Source organism: Acinonyx jubatus, chromosome B1, assembly GCF_027475565.1.
Source record: "Acinonyx jubatus isolate Ajub_Pintada_27869175 chromosome B1, VMU_Ajub_asm_v1.0, whole genome shotgun sequence".
Taxonomy (NCBI): Eukaryota; Metazoa; Chordata; class Mammalia; order Carnivora; family Felidae; genus Acinonyx; species Acinonyx jubatus.
In genome coordinates, this window is record NC_069382.1 from 54,327,379 (window position 1) to 54,349,116 (window position 21,738).

General features: G+C 41.2%; 1 protein-coding gene across 4 annotated transcripts in view; it reads right to left on the reverse strand.

Annotated features, from left to right (window-relative positions):
* The window catches only part of GALNTL6 (polypeptide N-acetylgalactosaminyltransferase like 6), a 1,179,553-nt gene that overhangs the window by 208,942 nt on the left and 948,873 nt on the right, over positions 1 to 21,738 (reverse strand). For all 4 annotated transcript variants that reach the window (XM_027068962.2, XM_053216708.1, XM_053216709.1 and 1 more), the window contains 2 exons: positions 17,337 to 17,522; positions 13,007 to 13,190 (listed from right to left, as the gene is read on the reverse strand). In XM_027068962.2, coding sequence (XP_026924763.1) covers positions 13,007 to 13,190; positions 17,337 to 17,522 — 370 coding nt within the window. The remainder of the gene's footprint in view (positions 1 to 13,006; positions 13,191 to 17,336; positions 17,523 to 21,738) is intronic.

A 21,738-nucleotide genomic window follows, 5' to 3' on the forward strand; every position in this document is an offset into this window, starting at 1 on the left:
AATCTGTTAAAGGATGTATCTATTACTATTCTCTGAAAAGACAAGCTAGCAATTACTCAATTATGTTTACTAGTCACAATTTATTCGTTTGTGTATAAAAATTCACTTAAATGTCATTCTAGAGGCAAGAAAAATCTCCCTAGTGAGGACCCCAGCCCCTGCATCTCCATTTACTGTCTAATAAATATTTTAACTTCTTTTGCCATTGTGCTGGCTAAAAAGTGGACAGCAGAGCTGTCTTGAGTTGCAGGGAGGTCCCCAGAGATGGGTGAAGGACAGATGTGGCACAGGGTATCCTTGCAACTATGGACTTTCTACTTGTTTCTTTACCCAACAAATACTCATTTAGCACCTACTATCAGCAGGCACTGTGTGAGGTGGTAAGGACACAGCCAGCCAGACAGGTGGACGTGCCCGTTGCTGACCTTCTTGTGGACTGAGCCCTGTTTCTCTCCCTCTCCCCACCAGTTCTCTGCTTCTCCAATGCATTTAGATGGATGGTGAATATCTTGCATTCAGCTCTCTTATTTTGTAACTTTTCTCCCCTAGGCTTCGTCTAATATGTTTGGAGAGGAAAACGTTGTGAGGACACAGAGGAGAACACCATGTGAAGATGGAGGGTTGGCCTGATGCATCTGTAAGCCAAGGAATGCAGAAGCCTACCAGAAACTAGAAGAGGGGCCTGGGCCAACGTGAGGCAGCTTATTAGCGTGACTGGGTGGTATGATGTGGTTAGTTAGACTGGGGTCATGAGATTGGGACTTTCAGGTCCCCATAACCTGCACATGTGTAGAGGACAGCCAGATGTTCTTGCATGTCTGGGAAATGGGACAAGTGGTACGTAGATGAGAATTGAAATCTAGAGGCCCAGATAGAATATACACAGTGTAGGAAAGGGACTCATCTCTGAGGTTTGGGGCCAAACAGACCAAAACTAGGGATTAGTTAGAGCATGCAACTGGGTCTCCAGGACTAGTACTTAGCAAGAACTTGGAACTTAGATAAAGCTGAGTCAAAGGGAGGGTAGCCATTTCATGCCAAAAAACAAGACAGAGACGTGACAGTGATGTGACAGTTGTGGACACCATAGGAAGGTTGCTAGTGAGGACAAAAGCCTCTTTTTAAAATTTTTTTTTTTATGTTTATTTATTTCTGGGACAGAGAGAGACAGAGCATGAACGGGGGAGGGGCAGAGAGAGAGGGAGACACAGAATCGGAAGCAGGCTCCAGGCTCTGAGCCATCAGCCCCAGAGCCTGACGCGGGGCTCGAACCCCCGGACCGCGAGATCGTGACCTGGCTGAAGTCGGACGCTCAACCGACTGCGCCACCCAGGCGCCCCAAAAGCCTCTTTTTAAAGATCTCCTACATTCAATCTGAATCTGGCAGAAGCTAGCAAAATAGGATAAAACTTTAGATATCCCCTACCATGAATCTCCCTAGTACCAAGATGCAGTCCCAGAGGAGAGGTGAGGAGAAGAAATTTTAAGCTGAGCAATTTGGAAAGGAAAACAGTCCTGATAGGGAATTTGATTTTTGAATGGACTGTGTCTGAACTGAGAACTGACTGGGCACTCACCTGTAATAGACCAAGTTCTGGATCAGAAGGCATCATCTTGGTGAGATCAAGGGCTCACTGCTATCTAGCGACCTCAGACCCAGGAAAGACAGTCGATGCTCTGATCAACTTTGGATGTCCCCCTCCCTCCCCATGGGAAGAGCCACCGTTGGGGCTAAGACATGCACCCCTGCACACGTCTTATAAATCACGTACTGGAGTTTGCATTATTCCCCATGCAAATGGTTTTGAGCCTGCTTCTAAGGCTTGTGACATCCTCTTTTTTGATTCCCTTTTTTGGCTTAGAGTTTATACCTTAAGCTGAGGGGTGCCCAAAGGATGGTTATTTTTGTGGATGGAATAGGACATGTGGGCTTCAACCTGTACGTGCCCACAGTCTGTCAAAGTGCAGGTGGAACAAGAAAAAGAGGCTAGCCACGGGTCGCTGTATTGCTGTACACAGTCACAGCAACCTGTAGAACTTCTGGGAGGAATTCTACATGTACACCTGGCCCTCCGGATTGATTTATGGGTATATTTATCAAGGTAGTAGGATAGAACAAAATTCAGTAGTGTGCTAGTTTGGTTTATAACTTCTAAATGTTTAGACAGAAGCCAGCTGGGCCTTCATTTGCACTCTTGCCCTGGGCCCTGCATGCATCAGGAGCAAAACCTGCTCGGTCTCATGAAAGCAGGGGTCCACAGCTCTGTTAGGTTCAGTTACAGGGATGAAGGTTACACATTCGTGCATTTGGGTTGTGACTGTGTGTTTGAAATCTGTTCTATATGCCAGAATTATTGTCCATACGGTGATGTCTATTAGTGTAAAACGTTCAAATTTAATTCTTGGAGCAGGGTTAAACAAATGAAAAATAGTTGGCACATCTGTTTTCTTCTCTAGCTTCTAAACTTGTGGAGTTGGAGAGGGACAGGATGTATATTGCCTGCTCCCACATTGGCCTTACCAAAGTGCGGACCCCAGTTCTCTCTTGCTGGTCACACACAGCCTTGCCCCAGTTTGCCTTGGGTTACATGTCATTCAGGCCTGCTTCCTCTTTTCTGGCTAATGATGTAATTCTTTTTTTTTGTTTGTTTGTCTCATTTATACTTCTAACTGACCCTTCTTTACTCAATTTCTTCCTTCGTGTCCCACTTCTGGAAACTCGGGATAAGTTTTCCTTGCAGTCTAGTGCAGCCTGGAGAGCTCTCTGGCCTTGTGAATCTTCTGCTCCCCTGCTCTGGCTCAGCTGATTCCATAAGCAGGATCTAGGCCAAGTTCTCTCTTTCTCTTCCTTTCTAGGTCCTACTGATGGAAGAACAAGCCAAAATGTGGGAGGAAGAAATGGAAACAACAGACAGCTGGGTGTTGCTATAGAATTTCGTAACTGGAAGGTGTCTCCTGGTCACTTTTGGGTCAGAAACTGTAGCTTGGAGACTCTAGGTCACCACTGACCAGCCAGAATGAGGCTTTCCGTCCTGAACAGATGGCCTGGGACTTAGCCTCTCCAGTGAGTTATGCCATATAATCTCCCTTTCTCAAAAGTTCATTTTTTTCCCCAATTTCTGCTGGCTCTCTGAGAAACAAGAAGGGACATTCTCTTCTCCTTAACATATTTCCAGATGGATCTACCCAAGAACTATTAGACCAAAAAACCCAAAAGGTCTTATCCCTGCCGTTTGGCATTCTGACCATTGCTTGATTATTTCTTTGAAGGGAGGAACGATAGTCTTGACTAAAACCAGTGCCTCTCTGAGTGTGGCCTCGCTGCAGGTGCTGCCCCCGGACAACAAATAGAAAACTGGAACAGCAAACAACAAAGACCAATTACTTCAGTTAGAGGTAAGCTAATGAAAGTATATCACTTTTCTAATATTACTCATCTCTATACTCAAGGGGAATGTATGCATTGCTATTTTTCATTTTCATTTTATTTCTTTTTATTTTTGCTTTACGTTAGAAGATTGAGATAGGAATTGCCTCGTTTCTGAATCTTTTCTGTTGTATATACGACTCATTCTGAGCACACGCTCACTGCCATGGACTGAATGTTTGCGTCCCCTCCCCCCGAATTCATATGAAACCCATCCCCAATGTGATGCCATCTACAAGTAAGGCCTTTGGGAAGTGATTAGATCATGAGGATGAAGCCCTGAGGAAAGGGATTAGTGCGCTTATGAAACAGGCACCAGAGAGCTCCCTTGCCCCTCTGCTGGGTGGGGACACAGCAAGAAGACAGCTGTCTGTGAACCTGGAAGTGGGGTCTCACCACCACCAAATCTGCTAGTGCCTTGGTCTTGAACTTCCTAGTCTCTAGAGCTGTGAGATTGGACTTCCTAGTCTCTAGAGCTGTGAGAATTAAATTTCTCTTGCTTATAAACCACCCAAAGTATGTTATTTTGTTTAAAAAATTATTTTTAATGTTTATTTATTTTTGAGACAGAGAGAGACAGAGCATGAACGGGGGAGGGGCAGAGACAGAGGGAGACACAGAATCAAAAGCAGGCTCCAGGCTCTGAGCCATCAGCCCAGAGCCCGACGCAGGGCTCAAACTCATGGACCTCGAGATCGTGACCTGAGCTTAAGTCGGACGCTTAACCGACTGAGCCACACAGGCGCCCCATGTTATTTTGTTATAGAAACCTGATCAGACTGAGATGTTCACCTCCTGCCCCACGTGATCTGGAGCAGAGTACCCACCCAAGAAGACGTCCGCAGAGAGTCAAAGCTAGGCTTTGTCTCTTTTTTGCTACTGTGATCCATATGTATCCACTTTCTTTGAAAAATAATTTGAAGTGATCTTAACAAACAAAATTTATATATATGTAAACTGGAAAACTGGATATAGCCTCCAGTTTTCATCATTTCTTTTTTCGCTTTTGTTTTTGTTTTGTTTTGTTTTTGAGAGAGACTGTGTGTGCACCTCTACTCAAGAGCAGGGGAGGGGTAGAGAGAGAGATAATCTTAAGCAGGCCCCATGCCCATTGCGGAGCTTGATGCAGGGCTTGATCTCAATGTGAGATCATGGCCTGCGCTGAAATCAAGAGTCCGAGGCTTAAATGACTGAGCCACCCAGGCACCCCTATCATTTCTTTCAATGTAAGCCTTCAGGGCTTCCTCTGAATACCACACGTAAGGGCTCATTTTCTTATCTAGACTTTCAGATCTGTACACGTTGTCCAGGCTTGTTATGCTTATCTACTCTCCAGTTCTAAGACTATAATCTTCACCAAGTCTACTGACTCCTCCAGTCCTGAGCTCCAGCATGGCCTTTTGAGCATCTCCTCACAGTGCACTGCTTCCATCAGGCCCTAGTTATTGCCTAGAATCTAGAGAGCCTGGGGTTTTTATAGCATCTTAGTGTTAGTTAGAAATAGAATTGAAAGATCGATGACATTACTTTAAATTTTTTTTAATGTTTATTTATTTTTTTTTTGAGAGAGAGAGACAGAACACGAGTGGGGGAGGGGCAGAGAGAGAGAGAGAGAGAGAGAGAGGGAGACACAGAATCCAGGCTCTGAGCTGTCAGCACAGAGCCCCATGCGGGGCTCGAACCCACAAGCCATGAGATCATGACCTGAGCTCAAGTCGGACACTTAACCGACTGAGCCACCCAGGCACCCTTATCACATTACTTTATTGAGAGCTTGTCTCTTTGTTAAAGATGTTGCTGTCTTCTGGACTGTGGTTTTAAAAATGACGCTGTCATTTACAGTATAAATTATTCCAGGAAGTCCTTCTGCTACCAGATAGCTTTTCCTAAACATTTTTTTTACCAACTCTCTTTTTTTCTACGTGCAGAACAAATGCCTCCTGAAGTTTGGTTTCAACCAGAATTTATTTATTTTTTTTTTATTTTCTGCCACTCCCCTATCAGAATTTCTATTGCATTCAAATAAGTCTCTATGGGGAAGCCCTACAAATATTGTGACTTAGCAAGTACTGTGCCATGGCATTTGCTCCGCTGGTATCCTTTTCTGAAAAAGTGTCACTCACCTCTTCTTCAACTACACTCAGCCTTGTCAGACCATTTGTTCTCCTGAACTTAATATTTATTCCATCAATTCAACGAATATTTATTGAGTGCCCACTGTGGACAGGGACTAGGTGATGCAGTGCTGAATAAATTGAATAAGATAGTCCTCCCTGCCCTCATGGAGTTTCCATTCTAGTATCAATATTAGCAATAATTAGAGGGGGAAAAGGAGTGGTGGCCTGGATGAGGGAAGCGAAGAAGAAAGCAGAGCTAGAGCAGGTATTTTATTTATTTTTATTTTTAAATAATTTTTTAAAAGTTTATTTATTTGAGAGAGAGAAAGCACAAGTGGGGGAAGGGCAGAGAGAAGGGAGAGAGAGAGAAAGAATTTCAAGCAGGCTTTGCATGGTCAGTGCCAAGCCCAACATGGGGCTCGAGCTCATCAACAGTGAGATCATGACCTGAGCTGAAGTTGGGTGCTCAACTGACTGAGCCACCCAGGTGTCCCTGGAATAGGTATTTTAACTGGAAAGCCTCAAGTAAGAAAGCAAAGCTGACTGTGTGGGGGCCATGGGTCTGTATTCCTTTCCTCCAGGAGAGAAGGGGAGAGTCAGGTGATGGCAGAGAGTTCTGTTAAGTTCTGCCACATTCTGGTGTGATGTTGTCATGGCTAGAGTAAACATTGCTGAAACTTGGGTACTAGGAAAGGGACTGTGACAATACTTTCACAGATTCCTGGAGGTTTTCTCCTCAGATAAATGCTGGTAGAACTTTGGTGAAAGAAGGCTGAGGGCCCACCAATAGGAGATCTGGACAGAGTGTGATTATGGCACAGAGCACAGAACCCCTAACATAATCTAGATAAGAAGTAAATGTAGGTGGAATCAACTCACATCTTGGTGGGGATGGGGGGAGAAGGACACCGAAAACAGTCATCACACATGAGACAGAAAAAATGGTCTCAGGATACCCATTTGGAAGCATAGCAAAATAGTTAATGGTTGAAGGCATAGGTAAATAGACAAGAAAAAGTCATCAACCCATTGTGAGTTCCACAATTCTTTGATACATAGGAAGCCATTGCTGAGTCTTAAGTGGTTTGTTTGATAACCAGTAAACCAGGTTTATTGATAACCATTGGATGGCACTGGAGGTTTAGACGTCATTGGCTGATTCTGCCCAGGAGTGCTGGAGATGAAAATTCATTCTCAAGTGTGGCTATGAAGGGGCTGACTAGTCTGACAGTAACGAAGCAAGGCCAGGAATCAGAGGTGGAGGTCCAAGGTTCAAGAGGAGATGTTACCATAGAAAAAGAATAGGAGCTGGTTAGGACAAAAGTCATGGTAAGGTTTGGGAGGAGAAGAGCATGGTGTTCCACAGGGACATGGTCTTGAGTGACTGGTATACAGGGATAAAAATCCATTTCAGAATAGAGGACTAGGTTTCAACTCCTTTCTAAATAGTATAACCCACCAGGTCTCCTGTGATTCAAAGATGTCTCCTGGTAGTGGTGGCGGAAACAAAAGTTTCAAAAGTCCAAACCCATGGTCAGAAACCAGAAAAAGGGCATCTAGAAGCCAGAGCCACCTCAGAAACCCTGAGAGCTGGAGAGCAGGGCAAAGGAAAGAAGAGCAGGGCCGTACCAGTAGAGTAACGGCAGTGACTGTTAATTCAGGAATTAATTTGCTGGATGCTGAAAAAAGAAGCAAATAAGAGCGAACATCTTCCTGAGGTAAAGATCATTCCCACTGGAGAGGGAGGAGAGAAAGTCATTCTCTGGTGAGCAGATCTGACAAGGGAGAGGTATTCTCATGATCTTTTGGTGAGAATGGTTTATCAGATCGTGATTCCCCCAGAGACCCAGGACTATGGTGGCCAAAGAGCCCAGAGAAGCAGCTATGGGGAAGGGTCTTTATTAGAGGGGAGGGACGAGTAATTAACAAGCTTGCTACTGAACATCTCTATTATGTTACAGCATTTTACTTCACTTAAAAAAATCTTCAGTGGGGTTTCATTCTGGGCTTTTGAGGAAGATTGATTTTATTCAATGTTTTAATTAGTTTTTAAGACCCTTGAGCTATTTCTGCTCCTTTATTCTCACCCTCTGTGTTTAAGACACCATTTAGGAATTTGACAGTATTTTTCCCTAAACATTTTGTCCTTTTGCAGTTGTCAAATATTGAATTAGATCTTGTTATAAACAGACCAGAAGCTGGCATTGTTGACATTTCCCTTCATTAGGAAGAAACTGAAAGCTGACATTTTCAACCTATCAGCTCTGGTTTGGTCTGCCGATAAGAACACAGTACAGGGAATGAGGCAATCTGTTTCCTTTTTTGCTCTCATTAAAGGCTCACTATGAGATGTTAATTGATAAAACTATTTTACTTAATGGGTGCCTAAGTTTCTCTTCAAAGGAGAGGAAAAGTATTGATTAACTCTAGGATTTAAAGTCTGAATGAATGAAAGAAAGCATTGCTTTGAATCCTAAGAGACTGATTAAACCTAAAATTTGAAATCTGAATGAATGAATGAAGATGCTGATTGAAGTCCTGATGTGACTCTTATTAGTTAGTTAATATTTTTTTCATTCTCTCTTTATTTGCAAAATTGGAAAAATAACAATAGCTCTTTTATCCTGTGCCAAGGATTATTACAAGGGGTCAATCAGGTAATGTAGTGAAGTGTTTTACATAGTGTTGAAATGCTAGATAAATGTTAGGTTTTGTATTACATATTCCATAGACTTAATGAGATAGGTTATTTGGTTAGATTGGTTGGCTTCTGGAATAATGTGAAGTTCAGGCGAGATTTGTGGTTGAGGTTTCAGAAAGCTAAAGTCCTATTTCACTCTCCTGGAACTCATCACTAGACTCAACTGATGAATGTATTTTGCAACCTAATCCTCTCAAAAGTTTGAGGTGACAACTTTAAAACCTCAGTATAGAGAATTATCTGCTTGCAAGTTGAGGCTTAAGGCAGCTAATACTATGGTAGTGTGTATGCATCAGTTTGATTTTTTGAGGAAAAGAGGAAAAGTTTGGAAGCAATTACTTAGAGATCACAGCAATATTCTTAACTTAGCTTGAGAAGTAGAGTATGAAAAAAATTCTCCCACCCTGCCAAACCAATGGTCCAGGGTTAAAGGTGGCTCCATCGGGACAGGACAGAAAACAAGGCAAGATGAGCAATACCCGATTCAACTCAAGAGGTGAAAGTGGAGAAGACCTTTACTTTAAAGTGAATTTTCTTTCTTTACATCCTATAGTAAATTCATGGTTTTCCCAGTCTCATTTTCCATGGGGAGTCAGTTTTATTCCTTACTAATTCTGATTAAATTCAGAGTGACCAGTATTTGGTCAAAACCCACGTGGAAAAAGTTTTGAGTAAAAGAGAATATCTTTACTTTCAAATTCTGAGTAAGCCGAGGTGCAGCTGAATCCCCAGCGGAATTTACCCAAGTGGGATGTTTAAAATTTTAAATGTCAATTAATGCAATCAGTAAGATCTGAGAAAAGCTAGTTGCTTATTCCAGGCATCAAGTAACTTTATTCTCAATGTGTTCTCTTTTTCACATTAATAAAGAAAGCTTTTGTGCCCACCAAGGAGAAAGAACCCCCCTTCCTCCTGGCTGGTCAGCCCAAGCCTGGATCCATGGACTTCTGAGGTCCGGCTAGGTATCAGCTGCACTCACACCCCTCAAAGGGCATTGCTATTCATGCTCTGGCATATTTCTAAGCTAGATAACAGGCCTAGATGAGGAGTCACTGAATTCAAACTGATGTGTCTATGGACATAGGGGTTTCTGAGAGAATAAATGAGCATTTGTAGCCTGTAAAGTTAGCCACCACCATACCCAGTGCAGATCCATTTTTTTTTTTAATTTTGGAAATTAGTGGCATATATGGGTGGTAAAGGGTGCCTGGGTGGCTCAATTGGTTAAAGCATCTGACTTCGGCTCAGGTCATGATCGCACAGTACATGAGTCATGAGTTCAAGCCCCGAGTCAGGCTCTCTGTGCTCAGCGCAGAGCCTGCTTCTTCAATTCATTAATAATTACTGCTCATGCCCCACTAATTTCACAGGATTTGCGGATTAATGTTTATTTATTTTGGGGGGGGCAAGGGGCAGAGAGAGAGGAGACACAGAATCCAAAGCAGGCTGTCCGCACAAAGCCTGATGCAGGGTTAGAACTCAGTAACTGTGAGATCATGACCAGAGCCAAAGATGGACACTCAACGGACTCAGCCACCCAGGTGCCCCAGGATTTGCAAATTCAAAAAAGAACACTATTGTAGTCAATAGTTAGTTGCTAAAAACTCAAATAATGCAATAAATGTAAGAATGGAGGTCTTGCCACTTAGGACATTTGATAGACTTGTTATGGAAAGATAAAGTTTGCATATATATTGTATGAAGAGTCCTGGGGTGTGCAATGCATTTACATATTCCTCTTCAGTTCCTTTCTTCTTGTTTTGTAGCCTCCTCTCCCTGCCTTCCACAGAAAATCACACAGCCCTTATAGGAGCCACTCGAAATACAAAAGTCCATGAGAGAGATATTTAGATAGATTGCATTCACTCTGTGTATCTTAAAGCTTTACATCTAGAGAAGCAAATTTTAGCCTAAAGCATGTTTTTCTGTTTATGAGCACATTCAGGTGACTGCAGAGATAATGGAATTGCTGATACACTGCTCATAGCTGTTTGGGTAACTGTTCTTTTATTATCAGGAAGGCAAATGCAATTTTTAAGATCAAAGTGGACATCTCTTGGAAGCTACATTTATTACAAAAGGCTAAAGTGTCCACATTCCTAGGAATCAAAGGGACTCAAAAGCCAGCAAGGCAGTAGTATTCAAGAGACAAAAGCAATTTTTGATGGACAGGAACCACCAAAGTAGGTGACAGGAGCAAGAGGTAATTTAATTCTAAAAGTTACCAATTCTGCACGATCTGGGGTTAAGCAAGGTGCCTGATGTGGTGACATCCACAGCCAGGGTCTGCCTGTCGATAATTTTGACTGCCACTGCAGGGACTGAGAAAGTACTTTCATACTTTTCACCATTGGAGATTCCCTTGATAGCATTTTGAACCAATTTCTGCCAAGAACAGGAGCCCCACTCAGCTATTGCAGCGGAAGTAAAGTAGGAAGCTATCATACCGAGTCACAATAGAGTATTTAGAAAACCATCATGGGTGAATTCTAGCCCTGAAAACATGGCAGCCTCAGATGGTAGCAATAGGACTGTGGCTATTCTCCTGTCACCTGACATCTAATGGCAGTTCCACTGTATTTAGGGTCCTTTTGTATCCTCCCCCAACCTCCAACCTGGCTTTGAATCCCCCCATAAGCCCCTTTGCCAAGGCTTTCAGATGGTTAACTTCAGGGATGTCTGACAAACATCTCTCCAGTTGGGCCCACTTCTAATGCTTACTGGAAACTCCTTCACTTGTATCACTAAAGACCTCTTCTAATAGTTTTTAATTTTTTTTAATGTTTATTTATTTTTGAGATGGGGGAGACAGAGCGCGAGTGGAGGAGGGGCAGAGAGAGAGGGAGACAGAGTCTGAAACAGGCTCCAGGCTCTGAACTGTCAGCACAGAGCCCGATGCGGGGCTCCAACTCACGGACCGCGGGATCATGACCTGAGCCGAAGTTGGACGCTTAACCAACTGAACCACCCAGGCGCCCCTAATAGCTTTGAATATCCTTGAAATCTTGGCCAAAGCATTTGGAAGAGTAACGACAGGACTTCATTATTTCTTCTCAAAAACTCTCCAGCAATTTCAGAGTAGGAAAAGGCCAACAGAAATTCTGGATACTTGGGGCACCTGGGTGGCTCAGTTGGATAAGCGTCCGACTTCAGCTCAGGTCATGATCTCACGGTTCGTGAGTTCAATCCCCGCATCAGGCTCTGTGCTGACAGCTCAAAGCCTGGAGCCTGCTTCACATTCTGTGTCTTCCTCTCTCTCTGTCCCTCCCCCACTCACACTCTGTCTCTCTCTCTCAATAAATAAACGTTAAAAAAATTAAAAGAAAAGAAATTGTGGATACTTAATAAGTGGGCTTCATATTACAAAAGAAATCATTTAACTCTCCCTTTTTATCAGGTTAACGTCTTCTGAAATCCCCTTAACTTTTCCCGAGAGTTTATCTTTCTAGAGACTAGAATTGGAAGAAGCATTTTCTTGATGTTTATCACATATTTATTGTAGTTGAAAGGGTAAGTGTTACAGAAGTGTTTTTTATATTTGGGAGCTTCTCTACTGCACACTTTTACTGCTCATATGATTAATGAAAAGACAATATTGATTTTAATGCATCTTTTTTCTATTTTTAAGAGAGAGCCCAGTGGGGTAGGGGCAGAGAGGAGGCGGGGGTGGGGTTGGGGGAGAGGATTTGAAGTGGGATCTGCACTTACAGTACCAAACCTCATGAACTCATGGGCTCAAACTCATGAACTGTGAGATCATGACCTGAGCTGAAGTCGGATGCTCGACTGACTGAGCCACCCAGGCGCCCCTGATTTTAACACATTTTAAACACAATCTTAGACAGTATGCAAAGCCTCAATCACAGACGTTTTTCTTGTCCTAAGAAAAGTATATAATAGTTTTAAACTTATAAAAATTTGAATGTGATCAAAAGGGTACAGTATGAGGAGTAAATAATAAATAATAGTATGCCTTGGGAAATCTCTGGGGTAACTTTTGGAAAAACTTCACCATTTACCATTAATGGTCCTGAGAGTTTGTCAAACTAAGCTATGTATATTTTTTTCCTTTTTCTTGACATGCACAATTTTCATATTCACACTGAGAAAGAGAACGATTTAACTTTGTAGAGACCAATTGGTTATTAGCTATATTGGTTATATAATAATGGTTATGATAGACAATTCTTACCTCTATAGAACTTAAGTTAATAGCAGGGTTATCAAAGATTATTTACTCTGGATGTATCATTTTGATTGAATTCCCCAAGTTTAAGTTATGGGAGCACCTACTCAGAAGCACCACCTTCCCTCATAAGTCCCAACAGGGGTGTAAACAGAGGCTTAAATACTCTTTCGTATTTTATATCATTTTCCAATAAAAGTAAAGTAAAATAGTCAATTTAAATGATTCTTAGGGGACAAAGAATAGAGAGAGCTGAAAATAAGAAGAGAACATCTAGGATAATATCTACAAGGCAAATATGCGTTGTCAGTGACCTCTGCGTTTTCCTGATCCTCACATCTGCACACTTTCTCTCACGCTTAGCAAAGTTTGACAAGGGGGTGATCCATGTAATCAGTGCAGCTTGTAATTTTCTACAACTTGCAGGTCTGACTTTTCTCCATGGTAGGGATATTGTTGCCACCTGTTTTCACCCATTTTATTAGAGATAATTGTCCTCATGGGTCCCCAGTTGACACGCCTGAAATGAGTCACCTGCCCTCTCTCCCTTGGCCCCTCCCTCAGCTGCTACTCACTCAAAAGGGTCGCTGGGATCTGCCCTCTGGAGCTCTGGAGGAATGGGGATTCTTTTGTAGTACATTTCCCAGTCGAAGGCGCCTCGCATGGCATCCCCAGCTTGTGCCTCATACCCAAAGTGATTGTGGTCAATGACATCGATCATGGGGCACACGATGGTTTTGTGGTTTAGTGCAATTTGGTCTGAAAAATGAAAGCACAAAATAGGAAATGACATGCCTGCCTAGGTCATCTATCATTTTTCAGCAAAGAGAAGCCTTACAGATCTTTCCTAATGCAGGGATGATGCTTGAAGCCCGGTTTCTGTCATTGTTAGAGCACTCTGTGAAATCTGTTTGAAGGCTAGACTTAACGTGATGGGACAGTGATTAGGTAAAATTAGTGTTGTTGTATTTTCCTTTAAGAAAGTTATGTCCCAGAGAGACTTGCAGAAGTCCATTTAGCTCTACCTCTGTCACATTTTTGCTCTGACCTGTCCCCAATCTGTCATTTTATAGTGCATCCAACATATGTAGAGTATAAACAGTACTTGTGTTCCTTCAAGCATACAGCTGAGCCTGCTGAGAAAATATTGTCCTTCTTTCTGGAGGCTTCAAAATGTAAATATTTAACTTCATGTTTTTTCTTGTTTGTTTTTTCAGTTTTAGCATCTCGTCTTATAATGGCCACCACGGCTGCTCCCCCTGCCCCCCTTAAATGCTGACAAATCATACACAGAATTCTTCGCTCTCAGGCTTGCCAGAGATTTTGCCAAGTTCTATTTTGCTATTGTCCTTTGATACAGACTCTGTTTATCTAAGCTATACATGTTTATCTTTTCTCATTATATCCAAAAATATATTAGCTGGCCTGATAACTACTGTTTCTGTTCCTGCTACTATTAAATTCTTGAGCAACTACTAAGTGATTTATACTCTCGCTATTTCTAATCCTCCTGACAACCCTGTAAGGTGGCTGCCATTATCATTCTCGATTGACATATGAGGATACGAGCTCAGAGAAGTTAAATAACTTGTCAAAGGTCACCCATCTTTTGAGAGCAAAACCCAGGATGCAACCCCTGCTTGCCAGTCCAGTCCTAAAACCTGTGGTCTGTCCCACTTCTCCATGGTGCTTCTTATGTAGCAGAAAGGTAATATCTTTTTAGTTCCAGCTCCCTCCTTTTCCATATAGATATTGTTATTGTGAGACACTAACAGCATAGGGAATTGGCATTTACATACTTTGGCTCACCTAGAATAGCTAACTGTGGGGTACAGTTGACTACTGAAGGACACAGGTTTGAGTAGTGTGGCTCCACTTATAAACAGATATTTTTCAACACAGTACAGTGCTGTAAATGTACTTTCTTCTCCTTATGATTTTCTTATTGACATTTTATTCCCTAGCTTACTTTATTGTAAGAGTACTGTCTATAATACATATAACACATAAACTATGTGTCAGTTGACTGTTTATGTTATTGGTAAGGCTTCTGGTCAACAGTTAGCTACTGGTCATTAAGTTTTTGGGGAGTCAAAAGTTACACATGAATTTTCAACTGCACAGGGTGTTGGCATCACTAACCCCTGTGTTGTTTGAGGGCCCACTGTATTTTCTTCTCAAGAATATGCACTCAATCAATATTTATTATAACAAACAAAATGTCTGACAGAACTTTTAAGTATGAACATCTGCTTTCTGGTTATGTGATGTGGCATGTGGAATAAAATACATTTAAATATCTTAAAAAACATATCTTTTAGAAATAATGGTTATTTCAGTATTATTATTTTGAGGACCCTAATAGGCAGGGTGGGACAACCACAAAATCTGGGGGAAGATCTCCCCTCCAGATCTACATCCTTCCTTCCTTCCTTCTTCCTTCCTTCCTTCCTTCCTTCCTTCCTTCCTTCCTTCCTTCCTTCCTTCCTTCCTTCCTTCCTCCACACCCCCCCTTCCTATTCAACAACTATTTATTGAGTAGAAACCATTTACATGTCACTTTTCTAGGTTCTGGGAATATAACAGTGAATAACAACCACAAAAATCTCTGTCGTTAGGAATGGAGCAAAGGCAATCAATATACATACTAAATATCTAAATTAGATAGTATGTTTGAAGGTGATAAATGTGGTAGCAAGAAGATAAAACAGGCTAGGGGAATATGGAATGCTGGTATGTGGCAAGGTAAATAGCATGGCCCTAGGAGGCTCTCAGGAGCCTGGAGGTCAACTTAACATTATTCCTGCTAATTAGTAGAGAGACCCTCAGCACTATTTCAAGTTATTCTTCACCAAGCGCCCTGTAAGCATCCATCTTCACCTAGGTAAGTCTTGTAATGGGTTTTAATCTTTATCTAAATGGTGTTTCCCCATAGATGTCTTTGACAGAGGAGACCAACGTTGCTGTGTCCATCCTATTTCTTCTATCACCTCTGCAGGTATTTTACTATTAAGGTCTCAGTGATTTTCTTCAATCAAATTCAGAATCAGGTTGATTTACAAGTTTCTTGACCAACAAGGAGTCCCAAGGTGACCCAAAGAGAATGAGTCTGTTAAATTAACTGTCAACTTTCCCTTCAAATTTCCTTTCAGCTCTTATCCAGCTGTTCTAGCTTAGGGTGAAAGCAGCATGACTAATTTTTCATCTAAGGCTTGTGCCTACATTTCAATTTCCAGGGATCAAACAAACAGACTCTTAATGGGAAATTGAAATTCAGGTATAATCCCAAAGTGAAAAATGAACCAAGAAACTGTGTGGCTCCGCCTGCTTTTTTCATTTTGGATGATGTGTCAAGACACTGATAGAGGAAAATAAAAAAAGATAGTGATCCTGAGCTTGAATCATTTCTTATCCATCAGGCCTACAGGAAATGAAATGCTTTAATGAGAAAAAGTGGGTTTCTCTCTACTTTCTCTCTCCTTTTTTTTTTTCCTGTTAGATTCATATGAACAATCAGAGGCTTGATAATTGGCATTTAGGAATTGCTTTGGTTCATAAATAAATTAGGTCTTTTGCTGACTTCCTTGAGTATTCAGCACCATATAGGTCAAATTCAGTTTGCAGGAATCTCACTGCTGCTGATGAAACTCCAAATTGCTATGTCCTTGGACAAGGTACTTTTAATTAAAAGCTCAGAGGAGTCTCTGGCCATAGGAGCACTGAAACATTCCTGTTGATCATGATGGCTGGGCAGTCATCTGTGTAGGTGTGTGTGGATCGGGTGATGTGGTGGGGTGTTAGTTGCTGGTCATTTCCTGTTTTAAATCCTACACACTTTCAATTGATTCCCCTCCCCCCTTCCACATTTTTTACTAATGGAGCTTTGCTGCTTCTAGCTGAAATCCTACACAGTAGTCAATAGCAAATCATTCTTTCTGAGGCAGCTATTGTAAAGCAGTTTTTACTGGCTTTAGCTCCAAGGCCAGGGATATATTTACAATAAAAGTTGATTTAGTGAAAAATCTGGAAGAATAGGAAGGACCACAGTAGGCACACACCAAGAACTTTTTAGAAACTCATTTTTTTTTTCAGGTTGGCAATTTATCCCTTATCTACTACTGGACTTTATATCTGACTTCGTTGTGAAATAAAAAACAAAATAGTCGGGCTCGAACTGAGCCCCATTCATAGCTTGAATGACTCTTAGTGCGTTCATGTTTCTAATAGTTCAAGTGCGATGTGACAGAGAGGCTTCTCTCCCTACTCTGAGCCATGTGGTGAGCATTTGAGATGTATCATCTGGATAGTAGTTCTGAGTGTTTGAGAAGGTCCTGTGTAAACTTGGGGGATTATATATTTAGGGCTCTAGGGCAGTGCCAGAAGTTTAAATGAGAACTGGCATTATAAATCCTAGAAAATGTCAGGGCACTTACACTTGAACTGTATTCTCGGGCGGAATAATTTTCTTTCCTCAGTTCTTAACAGTTCTATAATAATTGTTAAACTGTGTGTGTGTGTGTATGTGTGTGTGTTTATTTTAATCTTGCTGTAGTTGGAGGTAGTGTTTTTGAATACTTTTTCTTTCAGTGTTTACTCTGTGATTATAACTACACTAAAGCAGAACATCTAAACTAAACAAACCTCTAAACTTTTTTGAACCTTAAGTGAGATTGCAGTTGGTGTTATCTAAAATGTCCATTTTCATGCAGTTTTCTGGTTACTTCTTGGTCCTCAGCAGTGGTTAAAGTAGAATTCAAGGCTCTCACTGTAAAATATTGTAGAAGGGAACTCTAGACTTTGTTAATTGCAAACTAAATAGAAGCAAACCACACACTCCCTCTGAAGGAGGTCATTTCCCCAGGCCTTGCTGGTCCCCAGAAGGCCACTGTCAGTATGTGTACTCACTAAGAAGAGGGGGCAGCCAGTTCACATTGACCTCGCAGTGGGAGTCCAGGAACGTTAAGACTTCTCCTCTTGCCATAGATGCCCCCAAGAGTCGGGTCCGGATGAGCCCTTCCCTTTTCTTGGTGCGAACGATCCTTACTTTGGAAAATCGGGCCATATATTCTTCTAATTTATCCTTCAAGTGTTCTAGGAAGGAAGAAGAGGATGCAAAGAAAGAACACAAAACATTAATTGCAACAGAATTACTCATGGGTGTTTATGCATTAAGCGTATGTGAATGGTGAATCCAAGCTTACATCCATTTTTCTTCTCTCTTCATCTCAAGGGGAGATATTAATAAGATTTTATGCCTAGAGGTTTTTCTACTTTATATTTTCCATAAAGGTTCATAAACTGCAAATACTGCTCTTTGTTTGAACACTGTAGAAGACACTGACGCACCAGAGCTGTACCATATGATTACTGTTGGCCAGCTGCCACCATGCTTAATCATGGCCAGCACTGTCCAAGATGGGCATTGGCCCTCTGGTTCCTGCTGTGTAAAGTCAGATGAGGATTCCAGCATATGGGCTCTTTTCAACAAGAGGGCTCTTTCCAGCAAAGCCACGCCTAGTTTCTGTGTTTTGAAAATAATGAATGTAAAACCACAAGAAAAAAATTATATCCTTCAAATCAATAAGAACCAAACAGATTTTTTTCCTCCCACTGGGTAGTAGCCAACTAGTTAGGAAGTTCAGCATCTGGCTTCTGATTTGAAGTGTAAAATTGATTGACTTGCTGTTAAAATTAGATGTGAAGAGGGGAAGGCAGATAGATACTCCATAATCATTTTGAACTGAGCTATTGAAGGTTAGAAAACAAAAAAAATTTTAAATGTGTCTTTGCCTAATTAAAAACAAACTCTGGGAACAAAATCGAATCAGGTAGCTTATTTACAGAGAAAAAACCCCATCTCTTACTGTCTGTGATAAAATGCATCAATATCTTCGATCTTTAATGCCAAATAAGTGTGTTTGGTATTTTTCTGTGGAATATGTACTCATATAATTTATATCTTGTGCTTTTCACTCTCTCATATCTACAACATTAGGAGGGCTTCACTGGAGTTTCTAACAGGTACCGTCTAATGTTCATAGACACAATCTTAGTATGCAGTGTGTTCTATAGTTCCACTTTCTTTTTTTTTAAATTTTTTTTTTTAACGTTTATTTATTTTTGAGACAGAGAGAGACAAAGCATGAACGGGGGAGGGGCAGAGAGAGAGGGAGACACAGAATCTGAAACAGGCTCCGGGGTCTGAGCCATCAGCCCAGAGCCCCACGCGGGGCTCGAACTCATGGACCGTGAGATCCTGACCTGAGCCGAAGTCGGACGCTTAACCGACTGAGCCACCCAGGCGCCCCTATAGTTCCACTTTCAAACTTTCTCCGCGTGTGTGCAATCAAAGGCAATATTATTAAGTCTCTTCCTATGATCTGTAGCAATAGGAATTCATATAAGGATTTATGATTCCCTTCCCTGTGATTCAATTTAACAGATGTCAGAATTACTCATATTGGAGTTTCTCCATACCTAAGAGTTTATTCTTATTTCTTCTTCTTAATGTAGAGTTTAAAAAAAAATCTCAATTTCCCTTTTTTCAACTGCCCCATAACTATGTTTTACAAACAGATCAAGTAAAAAAATACTTAGCTTTCTAATTTTTCTTATTCAAGAATACTGGTGGGGTCTTTCCCAAGATTGTTTTAGCACAAAATGGGTATCCCCCTCTATTTTGTTCTTCCTGTAATGAACAGACTACAGAAAGCAAACATTACAGATTTGGAGTCAGAATGGACCTAAGTGGGAGGTCTGTACCGGTGAAACATATGAACAGGTCATGTAAATTCTCTTAGTGTAAATTTCTTCACCCATAAAATACATGGAATTGGGGGATTTTTTCCTCTTAGAGTGTGGTGAAGGGTCAGGCTTTTGGTTAGACACTGGACAGTGCTCATTCAACAAACATCCCCTAAGTCAGTAATGGGAGACCTCATAAGTCCCATGCACTTAAGAAGAGAAACAGCATTTTTACCTGGGGAAATGCCTTTGAATGCTAAGCCTGAAAAATGAAAAATAGAGAATTTTTATTTATTGGTGAGATTTTGATAATTCATCATCTTTTATTTATTGAAAATTTATTTATTTTTTTAAAATGTTTTTATTTATTTTTGTGACAGAGAGAGACAGAGCATGAGCAGGGGAGGGTCAGAGAGAGAGGGAGACACAGAATCCGAAGCAGGCTCTGGTCTCTGAGCTGTCAGCACAGAGCCCAACGCAGGGCTCGAACTCACAGACTGTGAGATCGTGACCTGAGCCAAAGTCGGATGCCCAACCAATTGAGCCACCCAGGTGCCCTTATTTATTGAAAACTTAAAGAATGAGCGGTTTTGACCAGCAATAAGTGAACACATATAACTTCATAGCAGTATCGCAGTTTCTCAACCAAAAGGCTGGCTCTAAAGTGTCTCTGTCTCTTTAAGATGGGTGTGCTATGCAAAAGCCATAGCTTCTGCCCTTCCTCTCTTTACTGACTCCTCTCCTGCTCTCCTCTGTGCAAGCTGCAAAGAAAGATTCCAATGGACTATACAATATGACGCCGCCTGTGAATAAGACTGGAGCTTACTATTACTATTTTCCTGTTAGGAAAATAAAGTAGAGACCTGCCACCCAGTCATGCAATCAAAGGCAATGAATAAGTGGAAAGTGATCAGTACTAGAGCTCTGTACATGCCAGTCTTGAAAGACTTGCATTCGGTCAGGGTTTCCCCTGTAATAAACATTTAAGAAGACGCCATATTCAGGGTACCTGGGTGGCTGGCTCAGTCAGGTAAGTGGTTGACTCTTGATCTCGGCTCAGGTTATGATCTCATGGTTCGTGAGATCGAGTCCCATGTCAGGCTCTGCACTGGGATTCTCTCTCTCTGACCCTCTCTATCTGGCACTCTATCTCTCTCAAAATAAATAAATGAACATTAAAAAAAAGACGATGTCATATTCTCATTACTGTAACTTATTCAGGCACTGAAATCCTTCTGTATCTCCAATGTACAAACAAGTGTCATTCTATAAGTTTATTGGTAAGTTGGTCGTTTGGACCACAGAGACGTACTCTCTCACGGAAACAGTGTCACAACAGCCACTGGTGATAGAAAATAGATGGTGAACATTTGTGAAACCCACCAAAACAGTGTTTGTTTGTTTGTTTGTTTAAGCTTCACTGTTCTTTTGTCAAGTGCTGCTGCCAGTACGATCTCCCTCTTGGCAGTCTGGGGTGCAGTTATTTCTTCCCTCCCTGACCCTAATGGGAACTCTTGGGGGAGAGGAGGATTAATTCTCTGTAGCTCATAAGAGGAAATGGCTCTAGAAGACAGTTAATTCCCAGGTGGTCTAACTCCAGAACCAAAGGGTTGTTGACTATCTGGGAGTGGTTGTCCCGATTTCAGGTTTAGATTTCCAAACTTTTCAGTTTATACAAAATTCTCTGAAACTCAGGTGGAGACTATCTCTACATGTTTCCTTTCCCTCTATGCACATTATCTGATTCTGTGTGTTTTTCTTTGATCAAAGCCCATTTTAACATACTAAAAGAATTGTATGGTATAAATTTACTAAGCACAAAGGTTTGACCCCAAATGGAGTCCCCTAATTATTCAAATCAATTCTTTTAGTTTGAACTTTTCAGTAATCATCAGGTTGCTTTGCCTTGGAATAATGATCTGGTTGACTGCCCTTGTGAAGGGTCCCTTCTCTTTTAGTTGTAATTTCTAATTACCCATAACTCACAATGAAGACAGGTATCATCAGTCTAATTAGTAAATTAGACTCTCATGCAATGGAGTTATTGGGGATGGTACAGATGGCTTTAAACTAAACACATTTTCTATTTCTTTTGTATGAGCAATTTTTAGATTCATTTCTAAAATATTATTAAAATGATTTTCAACATGATTTTATATGATTTTAATTCAAGCACAGTATCTTTGAAGATCTCCTTTGAACCTGTTTACTTTTATTTAACGACAAGAGCATTTATGGTATTTTTATAAAACAGGCAGATTTCTTTAGCAACAATGAGGCATTTGTAGAACCTTTAACATTTTTTTTTGTCCATGGCAATAAGATTACTAGTTAAAATCTACTGGGTGGTATCACAACGACCTGGACAAGTGAACACAAACAATATCAAATACACCAGTTTTGTCAGGGCTATTGTATTAGTGTGGAGCAAGAAGAAATGAAAAGTTGTACACGGGTGAAATTTTGGTGCCTTGCTACTGTGAATATTGAATTTAGCAGTTTTCCCAATGTATTTTCCTCTTTTTCTAGAGATTTCACATATGTTTCATAAACTTACCTGGAG